Source organism: Ranitomeya imitator, chromosome 5 (assembly GCF_032444005.1).
Source record: "Ranitomeya imitator isolate aRanImi1 chromosome 5, aRanImi1.pri, whole genome shotgun sequence".
Lineage (NCBI taxonomy): Eukaryota > Metazoa > Chordata > Amphibia > Anura > Dendrobatidae > Ranitomeya > Ranitomeya imitator.
Window position 1 is genome coordinate 474,274,310 of NC_091286.1, and position 21,391 is coordinate 474,295,700.

A 21,391-nucleotide genomic window follows, 5' to 3' on the forward strand; every position below is an offset into this window, starting at 1 on the left:
AAAAACAAACAAACAATTGCGCCATTTTCCGATACACGTAGCGTCTCCATTTTACATGATCTGGGGTCGGGTGAGGGCTTAATTTTTGCGTGCCGAGCTGGCGTTTGTAATGATAGCATTTTGGTGCAGATATGTTCTTTTGATCGCCCGTTATTGCATTTTAATGCAATGTCGCGGTGACCAAAAAAACGTAATTCTGGCGTTTCTAATTTTTTTTCTCGCTACACTGTTTAGCGATCAGGTCAATCCTTTTTTTATTGATAGATCTGGTGATTCTGAACGCGGCGATACCAAATATGTGTATGTTTGATTTTTTTTTTTTTTTATTGATTTATTTTGAATGGGGCGAAAGGGGGGTGATTTAAACTTTTATATATTTTTTTTTTCACTTTTTTTTACTTTTTTTTACTTTTGCCATGCTTCAATAGCCTCCATGGGAGGCTAGAAGCTGGCACCACTCGATCTGCTCTGCTACATAGCAGCGATCATCAGATCGCTGCTATGCAGCAGAAATGCAGGTGTGCTATGAGCGTCGACCACAGGGGGGTGCTCACAGCAGGCCGGCATCAGTAACCATAGATGTCTCAAGGACCTCTATGGTTACCATTCTGATGCATCGCTGACCCCCAATCATGTGATGGGGTTGGCCATGCGCTCATTTCCGGCCGCCCAGCTGGAAACGCCGATTAAATGCCGCTGTCAGCGTTTGACAGCAGCACTTAACTAGTTAATAGCGGCGGGTGAATTGCTATTTCACCCGCCACAATTGTGGGTACATGTCAGCTGTTCAAAACAGCTGACATGTCCCTGCTTTGATGCGGGCTCACCGCCGGAGCCCGCATTAAAGCGGGGGTTCTGACATCAGACGTACTATCCTGTCCGAGGTCAGAAAGAGGTTAAAGGTAAATAACACTTACAAGTAAGTCAGTGAGATTGATCCCTGCCACCCCAACGCACGTTTCATGGCAACTTCTTCAGGAGCCATCTGGCTAAGGGTATGTGTCCACCTTCAGGATGGCCGGCGGTTTCGTCAGAGCGGCAAACCTGCTCTGCGGTAAGCTCCGCCCCCTTTCTGGGATGCGATGATGCCGGATGTGTTCATAGCACACATCCGGGATCATCGCACCCCACCATAGGGCCCTGTGCGTCGCCGCAAGGTATACGGACATGCTGCGATCTTAAAAGACGTGCCGCATGTCCGGAGTCGCAGGGCCGCCGCGTGCATGTTACCACGCATAGTGGAGACGGGATTTCATGAAATCCCCTCCACTATGCTGTAACATCTGGACGCTGCGTGTTTGACGCTGCGTCTCTAAGCAGCGTCAAACACGCAGCATTTACTGCACGTGAAAACATACCCTTATTGGTACTCGGATGTGTCCACTCTGTGACAGTCATTACACTGGCTGCCCATTCATTATAGGATCCAATTTAAGCTGCTTGTTCTCACCCACAAAGCTCTCCACAGTGCGGCACCCCCTATATCTCCTCCCTCATTTCTGTTAATCGGCCTACCCGCTTGTTATGCTCAACATGTGACTTTCTACTAACCTCTGCACTAATCCGCACCTCCCACTCCCGGCTCCAAGACTTCTCCCGCATTGAGCCAATCCTCTGGAATGCTCTACCCCAAGAAATTAGGACTATTCACAACTTACACAGTTTTAGGTGCTCCCTTAAAACACATCTGTTCAGAGCGGCCTTTCTTTTTCCCTGATCAAAGTCCTTGTGTGTGTGTGTGGCCCATTCACTATCTATCTGAGAATAACCCTGCATCAAATTCCAGCGCACCCAACAGCACCACAAATACTGGCTGTTGACTAGCTCATACAGCCTTTATCCCCCATTCCCTCAAGATGGCTGGACCATCATTGTAAATAAGCCCCTGTACTTTGTTTCCCCCCACCTCACTGTAGATTGTAAACTCTCCCGAGCAGCGTTGTCTTATTTTGCTTTAATTATTGTATCATTTTGAACTTATGACTTGTGTATGAACTGTTAAACGCTGCGGAATATGTTGGTGCTATATAAGTAAAGTAATATAAGTAAATATTATTGTATATGTATATATACTGTGTGTATGTATATATTTGTGTGTGTATGTATGTGTGTGTGTGTATATATATATATATATATATATATATTTATATATATATATATATATATATATATATATATATATATTTAAATTTAATATTCTAGTTTGAAACATGTAGAAGTATCTGATAATAAATAGCCAGTCATAATCCTAGCAGTGTGCAGTTTGCTAGTATCCATTAAGCAGCAGGGGGAGCACTTGTTCTGTCCTTGTTCTCAAATTCTCAGCTCTCTGCAGGAAATCTGTTACTAACAAATGTTCTACTGTTTTCAGTTGGGGATAAATGGCTGAACTACATCTCCTTCTGTGGTCTTCGGACACATGCAGAGCTGGAAGGAAACCTGGTTACTGAACTGATTTATGTTCATAGTAAACTGCTTATTGCTGATGATAACACAGTCATTATCGGTAAGTCTGCACACACACCACTTTTTATATAAGTTTTTATAATTGTGATTTGTGGTAGAAAGTCTCAGAACCTTTCAGAATGACCTGCTTCCCAAAATGAACTTAACATGTAGCCAGTGGTAATTGGAGGCAATTTATAGAGGTTATTCCATATTTTAATATTAAACTAACAGTAAAGAAATATTTAAAATTAAGGAGTAAGTTACTCGGTTCATATAACATACCATTGCTGTTGATTCATTCCCATCTAGCCCTCCAAAAAAGCAATTTTACAAGATGCTTTGTACACTGTTAAAGGTTCTATCACCACTGACAATAACTACTGCTGCATGTTATTGTTATTTAGGCCATAATAGACCATCAATACAACAGAGGAAAGTGTACACAGCCACTCCTCAAAATCATGAAAAAGGCCAGGAGAAAAAACAGAGTTTTTGAGGCTAAAAATGTATTTTTATTACTATAATAAAAGAGGTTAAAAAAACACTATGAAAGACAAACAGGTATCAGGGTAACCAATAAATTGAAATGGATATTTATTACTACTGTTAATTTGTAAATACAGTAGTTCAGTCTTCCTTAAGGTACCGTCAAACTAAGCGACGCTGCAGCGATACCGACAACGATCCGGATCGCTGCAGCGTCGCTGTTTGGTCGCTGGAGAGCTGTCACACAGACAGCTCTCCAGCGACCAACGATGCCGGTAACCAGGGTAAACATCGGGTTACTAAGCGCAGGGCCGCGCTTAGTAACCCGATGTTTACCCTGGTTACCATCGTTAAAGTAAAAAAAACAACCACTACATACTTACCTACCGCTGTCTGTCCCCGGCGCTCTGCTTCTCTGCCCTGTGTAAGCACAGCGGCCGGAAAGCAGAGCGGTGACGTTATTATCACTGTCCCCGATGGGGCTCACAATCTAAATTCCCTATCAGTATGTCTTTGGAATGTGGGAGGAAACTGGAGTGCATGGAGGAAACCCACGCAAACACGGAGAGAACATACAAACTCTTTGCAGATGTTGTACTTATTTAATATATGTGAAGCAGCTTCTTCCATTGAAAGCGTCTATGATTTTAGATCTTCCATCCCTTATTTCCTGACTAATTTGATGATCATGATTGTCCAGCCATCTAAGGGCGTCCTTCGAATTCTCAAAAAGTGTAGTAGATCCCAGAATGATGTGTTCTGCAGCCCCTGTAGGTGCACCCCTGACCCCTGTTGCCCTCAGACTTCAGAGTGTGCACTTATGTGTACATGTTTTCCCAGCCTAGCTGCTATGTCCCTACATACATCTTTGCCAGAGACTTATTTTCCTCTGTAGCACCTCAAACGTCAAGCTCTGAGTGCAGGAGGCTTTATGACCGAGGGAAGTTTTCACTACGTCATTCCGGCGGGCTCCATCGGAACCTGCATCACACCCAGGTAGCGAGCTTCTCACCGGCAGGGAACTCAAACATTGTCATGCAGAGGGTAAGTGTTGCCGCACCGTGTCCACTTAACACCGTGTCGTGTCCCCTCACACCATCGGGTCAGGGCACCTAAAATGGCAGCGCTCACCTCACAGCACACCACAAGCCGAGGTCTTCCCAACAGTAGCTCAGGTGTTGTCAGGCATCATAAGCGATCTTAAAAAGCACCACTGACGTTTCTTCCCCTCAGCAACTGGCAGAGTGCAGTACATAACGCAGATTGTGCATGTTAATGAAGGATTACTGTCCAGGATACCAGGAGCTTACTTACACGGGTCTATTCAGCATCATAGCATGTCAGCGCCCCCTGTACAACCTTTTTAGAAATGAATCCCAATATTTTGTCTGCTTTACTGGAATCTGTGAGCTTTATAGACCAACACAGCAAACAAATTGGTGGCTGTCTGAGTACCCCAAGTGGTAAATATGCAGCAGATTTTATTCTGCAAATTTGCACACTAAAAATCTGCTGGCTATTACAGTAGCAGTATTGTTAATTTAGGTTGTGCCGTGTATACAGCAATAGACAAGACATATATGGCAATAAAATGTCAGTACCTTCTCTATGGGGACCCTGGCTATCATCTATATGACTGCATGTAGCTGCGCTACTATGCTATGACGTTTTAGTGCGTCACTGCAGAGTAGGAGCCTGACCACCCAAATGTCTAAGGTCTATGGGTGGTCCACAAGGGGTTAACATGAACCATGTATCTGCTAGGAGCAGATAGACATTTTATAGATACTATAGAAGCAGTACCATTAGTACAAGTATCTCTCAGGTCAGAAGGTAACATAATTTAGTAAGTTAAATTATTGCATTTATCTTTTTATGTATTTTTACACTATTATCCATTAGTTGAAAAGTAAGTGTCTGAGAAGCACATGGCACTTGTAGGAACAGTATCCCTGCCTACACGCTGTGACTGGCTGATTGTGCGGTTGGTTATCATGGAGATAAATATGTGCACACTCATTCCTATCATTTAATAATACATCAAGTATTTAGGTGCAAAATTATGTAGCTGCAAACAAGTTTTTATAGATTTACTGCTTGTTGCATTTTACAGAAAACCAAGCATGCGTCAAGAGTGGGCTAGCTGTCAAAATGGAGCCCATCTGTCTTGAATCAAAATCAAGTTTAGTAATTAAACTTGACAAACCTGTTATATGTTCTTTAAAGAACAGACAGTGCTTTGAAATGAGGATTTTTGGCATTGCCTCAACTGCAGAATCACAGATCCTAAAAAATATAATTATGAAGATTCCTTAAAAATACAGATTTTCTGATTGCTCATTGTTCTAGCTGAATTTGCCAACAGCTGAAACCAGGTGTAGGTTTTAGGAAATATTGATCTCGACTCCCATATTTACATGCATACTGGTTCAGCCGAGCGTGCATGGGGAAAGTGGAATGAGCGAGTCAGATGTTTTTGGCAGTGGCTGATTGGGAGGTCAAATTCAACATGGCTGAACTCCTTTCCCTGACACTGTAGGAGGAGTCAGGAGGCCCCTCATACACATTGGATGATTGGCAGGTACTGTTGATATTAATCTCTACTGGGGATCTTTAGGTCCTGAAAAAAAAACAAATACAGGTAACTTTTGTGTTTTCTGTTTGAGCCATTACTCTGGCAGGAATCATCGTCACTTTGGATATATCGTTGATTGTAATGGTCATAAATGTGTAAACTTGGGACACACTTTTTTTTTCTAATGGAAAAAAAATGATTTTTAAAGGTGTTTATTGGGTTGTGTGAGAAATAAATAATATTGGTCTTATGCTTATATATTGCATGTGGGTCAGGTGCTGATCCTGGCTATTGGATGAGGGGTTGTTAGGGTATGTGTCCACGTTACCTGCATAAAATCCTGACCAAATCTGCACCTGAGGTCACTGGCAGGTCTCCTGCATTGTCTTGCGTTTTTTCTGCAATGTAAGGACATGCTGCGTTCTCTAAAGACGCGCCGCATTTGCGTTTTCGTGGGTATGCCGCATGCGTCTTTTAATGCATAGTGGAGACGGGATTTCATGAAATCCCCTCCACTATGCTGTAACATCTGGACACTGCGTTTTTGATGCTGCGGCTCAATGCTGCGTTAAAAACGCAGCTTTTCGTGAACATGGAAACATACCCTCATAGTTCTGTGTTCAGGCTACATTTTACAATAGAGCATTGTACCTACCATATATTTATGCAATCCCATTTAAAATAAGAACTCCCCTTTTGAGGAACTTTTGCCTAAAAGGAAAGCATAAAATAACATTGCAGATATGTCGCCCTCATCTGCACACTTCCAGTTATTATATTCTTCGTATATGTGGAGGTCAGGGTAGATTTTTTTTCAATGTAAGGTATAACACTGCATTACCATGATGAGGACTCTCAGTTCTAAATATTTTGCATTACCACGACACACACTGGATTTGGATGTGATATGGATTGTCCTTGCACCTTTTTTCGGGAGTATAGATTATTTTATTTACTTTCTGTGTATATCGGCGCCTTATTTATTATTTAGTATAGAAAATGTTCAGCACAGCCTCATAGGGGGAGGTGCATAGAGATAGGTTCCCAAACCTTAATACGTGACAATGTTAACAACTAGCACACTCCAAAGAATTGTGATGCAAAAAGGGGTTTGTTTAATATATATACAGTAATCACAAACGTTTCGGTCTGTAATGGACCTTCATCAGTGTGCTAGATTTGTAGCGAGCATGGTGTAACCCCCTGTAAAAATTAGTCGGTTTCATTTGCATCAAAATTGTGGTGAAATGAGACTATATACATATATGTATAGGTACGTATACATATAGCAGCCAGTATTAGGTGGCAGGTCAGTCCTTTGAGCGGAAGAGAGAAGCACGGGCACTACGCGGTATCTGAGAGAGGGCAGGGGACTTAAATGTTAAGCATCACTCTAGCACTCTGGAGTGGTGCTTTAAAGAAAATAGAGCAATATTTTATTTTTTCTATCTTTGTATTTATGTAAAAAAAATCATAACTGTTTAACCCCTTCCCGACCCATGACGCCACGTAGGCGTCATGAAAGTCGGTGCCAATCCGACCCATGACGCCTATGTGGCGTCATGGAAAGATCGCGTCCCTGCAGATCGGGTGAAAGGGTTAACTCCCATTTCACCCGATCTGCAGGGACAGGGGGAGTGGTAGTTTAGCCCAGGGGGGGTGGCTTCACCCCCTCATGGCTACGATCGCTCTGATTGGCTGTTGAAAGTGAAACTGCCAATCAGAGCGATTTGTAATATTTCGCCTATTAAAACTGGTGAAATATTACAATCCAGCCATGGCCGATGCTGCAATATCATCGGCCATGGATGGAAACACTAATGTGCCCCCACCCCACCGATCGCCCCCCCAGCCCCCCGATCTGTCCGGTACACTGCTCCGGCTCACCTCCGTACTGTGCTCCGCTCCCCCCGTGCTCTTGTCCGCTCCCCCCGTGCTCCAATCACCCCCCCGTGCTCCAATCACCCCCCCTGCACTCCGATCCACCCCCTCCGTGCTCCGTTCCACCCCCCCGTGCTCCGTTCCACCCCCCCGTGCTCCGTTCCACCCCCCCCCCCCCGTGCTCCGTTCCACACCTCCCGCGCTCCGATTCACTCCCCCATGCTCCGATCCTCCTCCCCCCCCCCCCCCGTGCTTCCCCCCACCCCATCATACTTACCGATCCTGCGGGACGGGTCCGTCCGTCTTCTCCCCGGGCGCCGCCATCTTCCAAAATGGCGGGCGCATGCGCAGTGCGCCCGCCGAATCTGCCGGCCGGCAGATTCGTTCCAAAGTGCATTTTGATCACTGAGATAGATTATATCTCAGTGATCAAAATAAAAAAAATAATAAATGACCCCCCCCCCCCCCCTTTGTCACCCCCATAGGTAGGGACAATAAAAAAATAAAAAAAAAATTTTTTTCCATTAATGTTAGAATAGGGGTAGGGGTAGGGGAAGGAATTCGGTATGTGCACACGTATTCTGGTCCTCTGCGGATTTTTCCGCTGCGGATTTGATAAATCCGCAGTGCTAAACCGCTGCGGATTTATGGCGGATTTACCGCGTTTTTTCTGCGCATTTCACTGCGGTTTTACAACTGCGATTTTCTATTTGAGCAGTTGTAAAACCGCTGCGGAATCCGCACAAAGAAGTGACATGCTGCGGAATGTAAACCGCTGCGTTTCCGTGCAGTTTTTCCGCAGCATGTGTACAGCGATTTTTGTTTCCCATAGGTTTACATTGAACTGTAAACTCATGGGAAACTGCTGCGGATCCACAGCGTTTTCCGCAGCGTGTGCACATACCTTTAGAATTAGGCTATGTGCACACGGTGCGGATTTGGCTGCGGATCCGCAGCAGTGTTCCATCAGGTTTACAGTACCACGTAAACATATGGAAACCAAATCCGCTGTGCCCATGGTGCGGAACATACCGCGCGGAAACGCTGCGTTGTATTTTCCGCAGCATGTCAATTCTTTGTGCGGATTCCGCAGCGTTTTACACCTGTTCCTCAATAGGAATCCGCAGGTGAAATCCGCACAAAAAAACACTGGAAATCCACGGAAAATCCACAGGTAAAACGCAGTGCCTTTTACCCGCGGATTTTTCAAAAATGAGGCTGAAAAATCTCACACGAATCCGCAACGTGGGCACATAGCCTTAGGGTTAGGGTTGGAATTAGGGTTGTGGTTAGGGTTAGGGGTGTGTTGGGGTTAGGATTATGGCTACAGTTGGGATTGAGTTAGGGGTGTGTTGGGGTTAGTGTTGGAGGTAGAATTGAGGAGTTACCACTGTTTAGGCACATCAGGGGTCTCCAAACGCAACATGGCGCCACCATTGATTCCAGCCAATCTCGTATTCAAAAAGTCAAATGGTGCTCCCTCACTTCCGAGCCCCGACGTGCACCCAAACAGTGGTTTACCCCCACATATGGGGAACCTGCATACTCAGGATAAACTGCGCAACAATTACTGGGGTCCAATTTCTCCTGTTACCCTTGTGAAAATAAAAAAATGCTTGCTAAAACATCATTTTTGAGGAAAGAAAAATGATTTTTTATTTTCACGGCTCTGCGTTGTAAACGTCTGTGAAGCACTTGGGGGTTCAAAGTGCTCACCACATATCTAGATAAGTTCCTTGGGGGGTCTAGTTTCTAAAATGGGGTCACTTGTGGGGGGTTTCTACTGTTTAGGCACACCAGGGGCTCTGCAAACGCAACGTGACGCCCGCAGAGCATTCCATCAAAGTCTGCATTTCAAAACGTCACTACTTCAATTCCGAGCCCCGGCATGTGCCCAAACAGTAGTTTACCCCCACATATGGGGTATCACCGTATTCAGGAGAAACTGGACAACAACCTTTGGGGTCAAATTTCTCCTGTTACCCTTGGGAAAATAAAAAATTGCAGGCTAAAAGATCATTTTTGAGAAAATAATTTTTTTATTTTATTTTCATGGCTCTGCGTTATAAACTTCTGTGAAGCACTTGGGGGTTCAAAGTCCTCACCACGCATCTAGATTAGTTCCTTTGGTGGACTAGTTTCCAAAATGGGGTCATTTCTGGGGGATCTCCAATGTTTAGGCACACAGGGGCTCTCCAAACGTGACATGGTGTCCGCTAATGATTGGAGCTAATTTTCCATTTAAAAAGCCAAATGGCGTGCCTTCCCTTCCGAGCCCTGCCGTGCGCCCAAACAGTGGTTTACCCCCACATATGGGGTATCAGCGTACTCAGGACAAACTGGACAACAACATTTGGGGTCCAATTTCTCCTATTACCCTTGGCAAAATAGGAAATTCCAGGCTAAAAAATGATTTTTGAGGAAAGAAAAATTATTTTTTATTTTCATGGCTCTGCGTTATAAACTTCTGTGAAGCATCTGGGGGTTTAAGGTGCTCAATATGCATCTAGATAAGTTCCTTGGGGGGTCTAGTTTCCAAAATGGGGTCACTTGTGGGGGAGCTCCAATGTTTAGGCACACAGGGGCTCTCCAAACGCGACATGGTGTCCGCTAACAATTGGAGCTAATTTTCCATTTAAAAAGTCAAATGGCGCGCCTTCCCTTCCGAGCCCTGCCGAGTGCCCAAACAGTGGTTTACCCCCACATATGAGGTATCGGCGTACTCGGGAGAAATTGCCCAACAAATTTTATGATCCATTTTATCCTATTGCCCATGTGTTAATGAAAAAATTGAGGCGAAAAGAATTTTTTTGTGAAAAAAAAGTACTTTTTCATTTTTACAGATCAATTTGTGAAGCACCTGAGGGTTTAAAGTGCTCACTAGGCATCTAAATAAGTTCCTTGGGGGGTCTAGTTTCCAAAATGGGGTCACTTGTGGGGGAGCGCCAATGTTTAGGCACACAGGAGCTTTCCAAACGCGACATGGTGTCCGCTAACGATGGAGATAATTTTTCATTCAAAAAGTCAAATGGCGCTCCTTCCCTTCCGAGCCTTAACATGTGCCCAAACAGTGGTTTACCCCCACATATGAGGCATCAGTGTACTCAGGAGAAATTGTCCAACAAATTTTAGGATCCATTTTATCCTGTTGCCCATGTGAAAATGAAAAAATTGAGGCTAAAAGAATTTTTTTGTGAAAAAAAAAAAAGTACTTTTTCATTTTTACGGATCAATTTGTGAAGCACCTGGGGGTTTAAAGGGCTCACTATGATCTAGATAAGTTCCTTGGGGCATCTAGTTTCCAAAATGGGGTCACTTGTGGGGGAGCTCCAATTTTTAGGCACACGGGGGCTCTCCAAACGTGACATGGTGTCCGCTAAAGAGTGGAGCCAATTTTTGATTCAAAAAGTCAAATGGCGCTCTTTCCCTTCCAAGCCCTGCCGTGCGCCCAAACAGTGGTTTACCCCCACATATGAGGTATCAGCGTACTCGGGACGAATTGGACAACAACTTACGTGGTTCAGTTTCTCCTTTTACCATTGGGAAAATAAAAAAATTGTTGCTAAAAGATAATTTTTGTGACTAAAAAGTTAAATGTTCATTTTTTCCTTCCATGTTGCTTCTGCTGCTGTGAAGCACCTGAAGGGTTAATAAACTTCTTGAGTGTGGTTTTGAGTACCTTGAGGGGTGCAGTTTTTAGAATGGTGTCACTTTTGGGTATTTTCAGCCATATAGACCCCTCAAACTGACTTCAAATGTGAGGTGGTCCCTAAAAAAAATGGTTTTGTAAATTTCGTTGTAAAAATGAGAAATCGCTGGTCAAATTTTAACCCTTATAACTTCCTAGCAAAAAAAAATGTTGTTTCCAAAATTGTGCTGATGTAAAGTAAACATGTGGGAAATGTTATTTATTAACTATTTTGTGTCACATAACTCTCTGGTTTAACAGAAAAAAAATTCAAAATGTGAAAATTGCGAAATTTTCAAAATTTTTGCCAAATTTCCGTTTTTATCACAAATAAACGCATAATTTGTTGACCTAAATTTACCACTAACATGAAGCCCAATATGTCACGAAAAAAACAATCTCAGAACCGCTAGGATCCGTTGAAGCATTCCTGAGTTATTACCTCATAAAGGGACACTGGTCAGAATTGCAAAAAACGGCCAGGTCATTAAGGTCAAAATAGGCTGGGTCATGAAGGGGTTAAAATTTACTGTTGATATTTATTTGTTTGCTGTTTACTACTTCATTCACTGGGTGCTGACGTTATTATTTGCTGGTGTCAGAGTACGACACTTAAACACAACAAATGAAGCAGACACAAGGTATAGGGTCAGACGCCGACCACAGTCTCCTAACCGCAATTTACTATAGTCAGAGTGAAGCAGTGACATCTATGCTGGTAGCAGCTCTTTGATCAGTGATACCTGTGTGCTGTGAGTACAGAGAACTAGGGATGCGGTGATGACTTCATCCAGTGGTGAGAAGAGGTCACTAGATGAAGTCACCTCCACAGCCCTTGTGCTCGAACCTGCTGTCACCCTTTTCCTTTCTGATGCCATTTTCTATGTTCTGAACTTTAGCCACTATTTGTTGTGTCTGTTCCTGAGAGAGCTGGGTAGCAAGCTTTTCCTAGCACTTTTCCCCGGTACAAGGTTGTTTAGCCACTGTTAACTGTATTCGTACCTTGGAAAGCTTTGCCAACCAGATTTCCAAGGAACAAATTGATACTTCAGCCACTATAAGTCGTAATTGTTCCTTGCAAAGCTGGGTGGCTTTATTTGGAACAGCTTTTTTTTTTAAGGACCCAGCTTTCCTAGCAACAAATACAACGGACAGCAGCTAAACATGTTGACACCCCTGAAATTGTTTTTAAAAATGAAGTATTTCTCCCAGAAAATTATTCCAATTATACATGTTTTGTTATAAACATTATTATTCCTTTGTGTAATGGAACAAGGCAAAAAAATAAAACCAGCGAAAAACAGGCAACTTGAACATAATGTCACACAAAACCCCAAAAATGGGCCTGTCAAAATGATTGGCACCGTTAATAAATTGTGGGTAAACAACTTTATTTCAAGCATGTGATGCTCTTCAAACTCTCCTATGGCAAGTAATAGGTGTGGGCAGTATGAAAATCACATCTTAAATCGGCCAAAAAGGGGAGAAATATTGAAGTGTGTCACACTAAGCATGGAAAACAGAAAGAGGAAAAGAGAACTGTCTGAGGACTTGAGAACCAAAATTGTTGAAAAACATTATATCGACTATCTCAAGGTTACAAATCCATCTCCAGAGATCTTGATGTTCCTTTGTTCACTGTGCGAAACATAATCAAGAAGTTTACAACCCATGGTACTTTAGCTAATCTCCCTGGGCGTGGATGGCAGAGAAAAATTGATGAAAGGTTGCAATGCAGGATAGTTGGGATGGTGGATAAGCAGCCCCAATCAAGTTCCTAAGAAACTCAAGCTGTCTTGCAGGCTCTGGGTGCATCAGTGTCAGTGCGAACTATCTGTTGAGATTATAATGAATCAAAAGCTATGGCAGGAGTCCCAGGAGGACCCCACTGCTAACACAGAGGCATAAAAAAAGCTAGACTGCAGTTTGCCAAAATGTACCTAAGTTACACTGTAAAAGGAGAATCAATACAAGATTTTGATGTTCTGCTATCATACCCTAGAACTTCTCTATAGTTTTAACCCCCTTGTCCCGTATAGTTGCTGGCGCTATGGTACTTTGATCGGGTCTCAAACACATCTTTTGGGCATGTCCTAGACTTACTAAATTTTGGTAGAAAATTATTTGAGAGTCCTCAGTGGTTGATGGCTAACTGAAAAGATGGTAACAGATTGCAAGCTTTCGAGACTACATACGTCTCTTCATCAGGCAATGACTAAAGCAAATTCTGAAGAATCACATACTTAGATTTTGGTAGTCAGTCAAGTCCTTTTTACAACAGGTTCTTTTTATATGCAAACGTGCCATTGGACCCTGCTGTCTAGTTACTCAATATAACCCCTAAGGGGATGAGAAAGAACTCTGCTAAATATATGTTCCATATACTGAGAGCAGCTAGGTGCTTGATAGCACTCCATTGGAAGCAGATCAATCCCCCCTCCTATCAGGACTTGTTAAACAGAATCTCAGAAATGCGCTGTATGGAATACATGATGGCAATCTCAAATGCTAAGGTAGACATTTTGAATTCCCTTTGGGCCCCATATTTAAGACCTTCACAATTCCTAGATCCCCTCCCCTCCGTTTCTGTTGGCATGTGATTGCCTTGTGGTTATTGTTTAACTTTTTTAGCGATAATTATATATAGGTAAATGGGACTGGAATTATCCAGACTCACATATGAGGCAGACTCTCAACTGAGATTCGCCAGGAAGTACGTGAGCACTTTTGTGATTTAGAGAGTCATCTTGTTTGAACTCCAAACAGGGATCCATAGGTTTAATTACATTGTTCCTTATAAACACTATATTTGTTTTAATCATTCTTATTCTCCTATTTTGTGTAATTGTTTTATGTGTAAAAGATGTGTTAAACTTTATAAATCTTAAAAAGACAAAAAAAACTACAGTTATGAAGAAAAATAAAATTGAGTTATCTAAAAGCCTTCTGGAAAAAGGTCTTGTGGACAGATGAGACCAAGATAGAGCTTTTTGTAATGCACATCATTACACTGTTAATGAAAAATGGAATGAGGCATACAAAGAAAAGAACACAGTACCTACAGTCAAATATGGTGGAGGTTCAATGATGTCTTGGGGTTGTTTTTCTGCCTCTGGTAATGTATGCCATGACTGTGTACAAGGCATCATGAAATCTGAAAATTGCCAAAGGATTTTGGGTCTCAATGAAGTGCCTAGTGTCAGAAAGCTGGGTTTGCATCCTAGGTCATGGATCTTGCAGCAGGACAATGACCCCAAACATCTAGAAGCATCCAGAAATGGATGGAAACAAAGCGCCTGAGGGTTCTGAAGTGGCCAGTAATAAGTCCGGATCTAAATCCTATTAAACACGTGTGGATAGAGCTTAAAATTGCTGTTGGGAGAAGGCACCCTTCAAATATGACCTGAAAGAGTTTACAAAAGAAGAGTGATTCAGAATTCCAGTTGAGAGATGTAAGAAGCTTTTTGATGGTTATAGGAAGCGATTGATTGCAGATATTTATTTCAAAGGGTGTGCAGCCAAATACTTATATATTATATTGAGGGTGCGAACAATTTTGTCTGGCCCATTTTTGGAGTTTTGCTTAAAATTATGCCCAATTTGCCCCTTCTCCTCTGTGTGTATTGAAGCAACATACAAAAAACCAAACGTGTATTACATAAGATGAGTAATTGCAATAATTTTCTGGGAGAAGTACTTCATTTTGTGGAATAATTTTCTAGAGTGTCAACACTTTCGGCCAGGACTATGTGTGAATATAAGTATGTGTAAATGTGTTTTTGTATGTTTTGTGAGAAGGTCATTGGTAAAATACTGTAGGGGAGATATATTTGTCACCGAGGATCTTGGCCTCGGTGGTATAAACCCAGAAGTATGCTCCAGCATGTTATTTGCTGAGAGGGGTTAATAGGCCATAATGAGGGCTGTATGTGGAGACAATAGGGTCAGTAGATGCTCACATCAGCTGGGCTTGCTGTCTTTAGAAAGACCGCATGGACCAGGGCTCATCCCACTGAACGCCCGCTCTCCTTTCCCATGGGCAGAATACTACTCGGACAACACAGGGTGAGGGTAATACGGTGTGGCAATATTTTATTGAACCAAAAACCGACAATAACATATGTTACAATCCCAGCAAATACACAAGATGGTGCAAATTAAAGAATCTCGCCCTTCTGCTGGCTCGCCGGGATTGGGGTAGCTGCGACTTCAGGGATTCCAGGGCCAACTACCCCAACCAGTGGCACACCACTTTTGGTGGGCCCTACAGAGAGGAGTTATTGGCAAGCTTAGAAAGCAGACAGTTCATTGAGGTATGTGGCCAGGTGACCAGATTTTTCCAGCCTGGGTGCTCCAAACGTCTCCATGTGTTCAGTGATGGATGGACAGTGGATCAAATCTGTATTCTTCTGGCATGGTGCCTGACTGTTCTGTCAGATCTCACTGGAAACAGAGGCAGTTCCTCCTTTTATAGTTCATAGCTCTTCAGGCATTTTTTTCGCAGGACTCGGGTAATGTGGCAGGAGCTCATCTCTCATTGTTCAAAGGTTCATAGTTTGTCTTTTAATGTTTGCAGGACAACAAGCTGCATAGACTGATACATTGGTAATTAAAAGATTGCCAAACATGGATTGTTTAATTTGTCCCCCAAGGATAGCAGAACAATAAACTGTAGGAGCGGATATATAAGGTAGACAGCCATTGAACAATTCAATAAACATCAATTCTCAAGTCAACGTTCAGGCTCAAGTGAGCAAAGGCTGTGGATTTCTTGACCTACTGGAAAATACTTCTGGCATAATTGAGAATAAATGCTGTGTTGTCACATTGATTTTTTTGGTGAACGACTAAAGCAGTGTTCCCCAACTCCGGTCCTCAAGAGCCACCAACAGGTCTTGCTTTCAGGATTTCCTTAGCATTGCACAGGTGAGAATTGCATCACCTGGACAATCACCTGTGCGATACTAAGGAAATCCTGAAAACATGACCTGTTGGTGGCTCTTGAGGACCGGAGTTGGGGAGCACTGAACTAAAGAGTGGGTGGGAGACTGTTCACCATATCTCCACCCCAGGGTGTGGTCCAGAAGGTAAGTGAGGAGTGTTTGGTGTGCCTGATGATATCTCCAGAGCTATGCTCCTGTTAAAGAGAGCTGAATCTTGTTTCTTTTCCCTGAGCATGCAAACCACGCAGCCACACAGACTGGACTGTATGCTATTTTGTTTTTCCTGTTATGCCAGAAGGGACATGTTTTTGTACCTAATTTTGGACTGGTTTATGTAGTACTTTTTTTTTTTATCAAGTACATTTTTATTAATTTTAGAACAGTTACACATATACAAATTACAACATTCTCAACCAAAGGTGTTTAACCCCCTCTCCCATACTCTGAAAACCTTCCCCACACCCTAACATTTGTTATTCCGAATACCATATCATAGATATACGACCATATAAAACAGAATAAATCAGGCCGGTCAAGACCAGCCAAGTTGAAAGGCGCACAGCCAATTGGCATTTGTAAATGCAATGCGTAGTGATTCCATAGCAACTGATAAACATCTAACAAGATCCTATCAAGGCTAATCGCTGGTAACCTCCAAGCCAGGGACCCCATAATTTATAAATTTTTTTACTTCTATTCCTTTTGAGGAATACCCCTTTTTCCACCAATGATATGAGGGACTCAACTTGATTAATAAACTGTCTATCTGGTTAGTTGCAGAAATCCAGTTTTTGGCAATCCATTTTCTAGTCATGTATAGTAATCAAGTTATGGTAAGTCTCAACAGTACACAGTTCATCTACATTTCCCAGTATGTAGGTGAGAGGATTTCTAGTCACCAAGCACCCATGGGCTGATTCTATATGGCCCAAAACTGCTCCCCAACATGAGTGCAGACGTGGGCATGACCATAACATGTTCAATATTCCTGCTTCCTGTTGGGCGCACGTCGGGCATCCAGAATCATTTCTAAGAGCTATTTTAACCCCTTAAGGACCAGGGGTATTTCCGTTTTTGCGTTTCCATTCTTTGCTCCCTTTCTTCCCATGGCTATAACTTTTTTAATTTTTCTGTCAATATGGCCATGTAAGGGCTTGTTTTTTGCGAGATGAGTTGTACTTTTTAATGGCACCATTGATTTTTACCTTATCGTGTACTGGAAAATGGGAACAAAAATTCCAAATGTGGGGAAATTTAAAAAAACAGTTGTGGAATTGCACTTTTTTGTTTTGCAATCTTTTTATACCATGTTCATTAAATGCTAAAGCTGACCTGCCAATATGATTCTCCAGGTCATTACGAGTTCACAGACACCAAATGTACAGGTTCTTTTTTTTAAGTGGTGAAAAAAATTCCAAAGTTTGTTAAAAAAATATATATATATATATCGATACCATTTTGGTGTGCAAACGATCTATTGATTGCAATAATATGCAATAATGGGCGATGTTACAGCAACCAAAAAAAGTAATTCTGGCGTTTCAATTTTTTTCTCACTACGCCATTTACCGAATGGATTAATTATTTTGATATATTGATAAATCAGGCGATTCTGAACGCAGTGACACCAAATATGTGCACTTAAAATAAAAAATTACAGACCTCTCCATTCTTTGTAGGTGGGAAAACTTGCAAAATCGGCAGTGTATCAAATACTTTTTTCCCCACTGTGTGTGTGAAAATATATATATATATATATATATATACACACACACACACACACACACACACACACACACACACACACACATATACATACACAGTTGTGGCCAAAAGTATTGACACCCCTGCAATTCTGTCAGATAATACTCAGTTTCTTCCTGAAAAAGATTGCAAACACATATTCTTTGGTATTATTATCTTCATTTAATTTGTCTTAAATGAAAAAACACAAAAATAATTGTCCTAAAGCCAAATTGGATATAATTCCACACCAAACATAAAAAAGGGGGTGGACAAAAGTATTGGCACCGTTCGAAAAATCATGTGATGCTTCTCTAATCTGTGTAATTAACAGCACCTGTAACTTACCTGTGGCACCTAACAGGTGTTGGCAATAACTAAATCACACTTGCAGCCAGTTGACATGGATTAAAGTTGACTCAACCTCTGTCCTGTGTCCTTGTGTGTACCACATTGAGCATGGAGAAAAGAAAGAAGACCAAAGAACTGTCTGAGGACTTGAGAAACCAAATTGTGAGGAAGCATGACCACAAGTCCATCTCCAAAGACCTGAATGTTCCTGTGTCTACCGTGCGCAGTGTCATCAAGAAGTTTAAAGCCCATGGCACTGTGGCTAACCTCCCTAGATGTGGACGGAAAAGAAAAATTGAAAAGAGATTTCAACGCAAGATAGTTGAGGTTCTTTATCCAACATCCATATATATTAATATTTCTTCCAGCGCTAAACAGCTTTAAAGCCGGTAATTCAATTACCGGCTTTTGCTTTCTCCTTCCTAAACCCGACATGATATGATACATGGTTTACATACAGTAAACCATCTCATATCACCATTTTTTTGCATATTCCACACTACTAATGTCAGTAGTGTGTATATGCAAAATTTGGCCGTTCTAGCTAGTAAATTAAGGGGTTAAATGGCGGAAAAAATTGGCGTGGGCTCCCGCACAATTTTCTCCGCCAGAGTAGTAAAGCCAGTGACTGAGGGCAGATATTAATAGCCTGGAGAGGGTCCTTGGTTATTGGCCCCCCCTGGCTAAAAACATCTGCCCCCAGCCACCCCAGAAAAGGCACATCTGGAAGATGCGCCTATTCTGGCACTTGGCCACTCTCTTCCCATTCCCGTGTAGCGGTGGGATATGGGGTAATGAAGGGTTAATGCCACCTTGCTATTGTAAGGTGACATTAAGCCAAATTAATAATGGAGAGGCGTCAATTATGACACCTATCCATTATTAATCCAATACTAGTAAAGGGTTAAAAAAAACACATTATTAAAAATTATTTTAATGAAATAAAAACAAAGGTTGTTTTAATATTTTATTGAACGCCCAATCCAATCACTGAAGACCCTCGTTCTGTAACAAAAAAAACATAATAAACCAACAATATCCATACCTTCCGCAGATCTGTAAAGTCCAACGATGTAAATCCATCTGAAGGGGTTAAAATATTTTGCAGCCACGAGCTTTGCTAATGCAACATTGCTCATGTCTGCAAAACCCCGGGGAATGAAGGTAAAGTAAGTCATTGACTTATATTTACCTGCATTTGCGGTGAGGCGCCCTCTGCTGGCTGTTCCTAGATCGTGGGAACTATCCTAGAAAGCTCCTTGGCTCGAGATCATAAGAGGGCGCCCTCTGCTGGTTGTCCTCATATGAACTCGAGCCAGGGAGCTTTCTAGGAAAGTTCCCACGATCTAGGAACAGCCAGCAGAGGGCGCCTCACCGCAAATGAAGCTAAATATAGGTCATTGACCTACTTTACCTTCATTCGCTGGGGTTTTGCAGGCAGGAGTAGCGTTGCATTAGCAGAACTCCTGCCTGCAAAATATTTTAACCCCTTCAGATGGATTTACATTGTTGGACCTTACAGATCCTCGGAAGTTATGTATATTCTTGGTTTATTTTTTTATTTTTTTGATTTACAGATCGAGGGTCTTCAGTGAGTGGATTGAGAGTAGAATAAATTAATACAACAACCTTTGTGTTCTTTTCATTAAATTAATTTTTAATAATGTGTGTTTTTTTTTCTTTTAACCCTTTACTAGTATTGGATTAATAATGGATAGGTGTCATAATTGACGCCTCTCCATTATTAATTTGGCTTAATGTCACCTTACAATAGCAAGGTGGCATTAACCCTTCATTACCCCATATCCCACCGCTACACGGGAATGGGAAGAGTGGCCAAGTGCCAGAATAGGCGCATCTTCCAGATGTGCCTTTTCTGGGGTGGCTGGGGGCAGATGTTTTTAGCCGGGGGGGGGCAATAACCATGGACCCTCTCCAGGCTATTAATATCTGCCCTCAGTCACTGGCTTTACTACTCTGGCGGAGAAAATTGTGCGGGAGCCCACGCCAATTTTTTCCACTATTTAACCCCTTATTTTACTAGCTAGAATGGTAAGTAACAGTAGTAGTGTGGAATATGCAAAAAAAATGGTGATATGAGATGGTTTACTGTATGTAAACCAGGTCTCATATCATGTCGGGTTTAGGAAGGAGATGGCAAAAGCCGGTAATTGAATTACCGGCTTTCTGCTATATCGCGCTGGATGAAATATTAATATATATACATATGTGTCTACTGATATATATATATATATATACAGTGGGGCAAAAAAGTATTTAGTCAGTCAGCAATAGTGCAAGTTCCACCACTTAAAAAGATGAGAGGCGTCTGTAATTTACATCATAGGTAGACCTCAACTATGGGAGGCAAACTGAGAAAAAAAAATCCAGAAAATCACATTGTTTGTTTTTTTAACATTTTATTTGCATATTATGGTGGAAAATAAGTATTTGGTCAGAAACCAAATTTCATCTCAATACTTTGTAATATATCCTTTGTTGGCAATGACAGAGGTCAAACATTTTCTGTAAGTCTTCACAAGGTTGCCACACACTGTTGTTGGTATGTTGGCCCATTCCTCCATGCAGATCTCCTCTAGAGCAGTGATGTTTTTGGCTTTTCGCTTGGCAACACGGACTTTCAACTCCCTCCAAAGGTTTTCTATAGGGTTGAGATCTGGAGACTGGCTAGGCCACTCTTGAAATGCTTCTTACGAAGCCACTCCTTCGTTGCCCTGGCGGTGTGCTTTGGATCATTGTCATGTTGAAAGACCCAGCCACGTTTCATCTTCAATGCGCTTGCTGATGGAAGGAGGTTTGCACTCAAAATCTCACGATACATGGCCCCATTCATTCTGTCATGTACCCGGATCAGTCGTCCTGGCCCCTTTGCAGAGAAACAGCCCCAAAGCATGATGTTTCCACCACCATGCTTTACAGTAGGTATGGTGTTTGATGGATGCAACTCAGTATTCTTTTTCCTCCAAACACGACAAGTTGTGTTTCTACCAAACAGTTCCAGTTTGGTTTCATCAGACCATAGGACATTCTCCCAAAACGCCTCTGGATCATCCAAATGCTTTCTAGCAAACTTCAGACGGGCCCGGACATGTACTGGCTTAAGCAGTGCGACATGTCTGGCACTGCAGGATCTGAGTCCATGGTGGCATAGTGTGTTACTTATGGTAGGCCTTGTTACATTGGTCCCAGCTCTCTGCAGTTCATTCACTAGGTCCGCCCGCATGGTTCTGGGATTTTTGTCCACCGTTCTTGTGA

The 21,391-nt window shown here is 42.3% G+C and overlaps 1 protein-coding gene across 3 annotated transcripts in view; it reads left to right on the forward strand.

Moving 5' to 3' along the window:
* PLD1 (phospholipase D1) overlaps window positions 1-21,391 on the forward strand; it is a 452,191-nt gene that overhangs the window by 408,923 nt on the left and 21,877 nt on the right. For all 3 annotated transcript variants that reach the window (XM_069727329.1, XM_069727327.1, XM_069727330.1), the window contains one exon: window positions 2,372-2,506. In XM_069727329.1, the coding sequence (XP_069583430.1) occupies window positions 2,372-2,506 (135 nt within the window). The remainder of the gene's footprint in view (window positions 1-2,371; window positions 2,507-21,391) is intronic.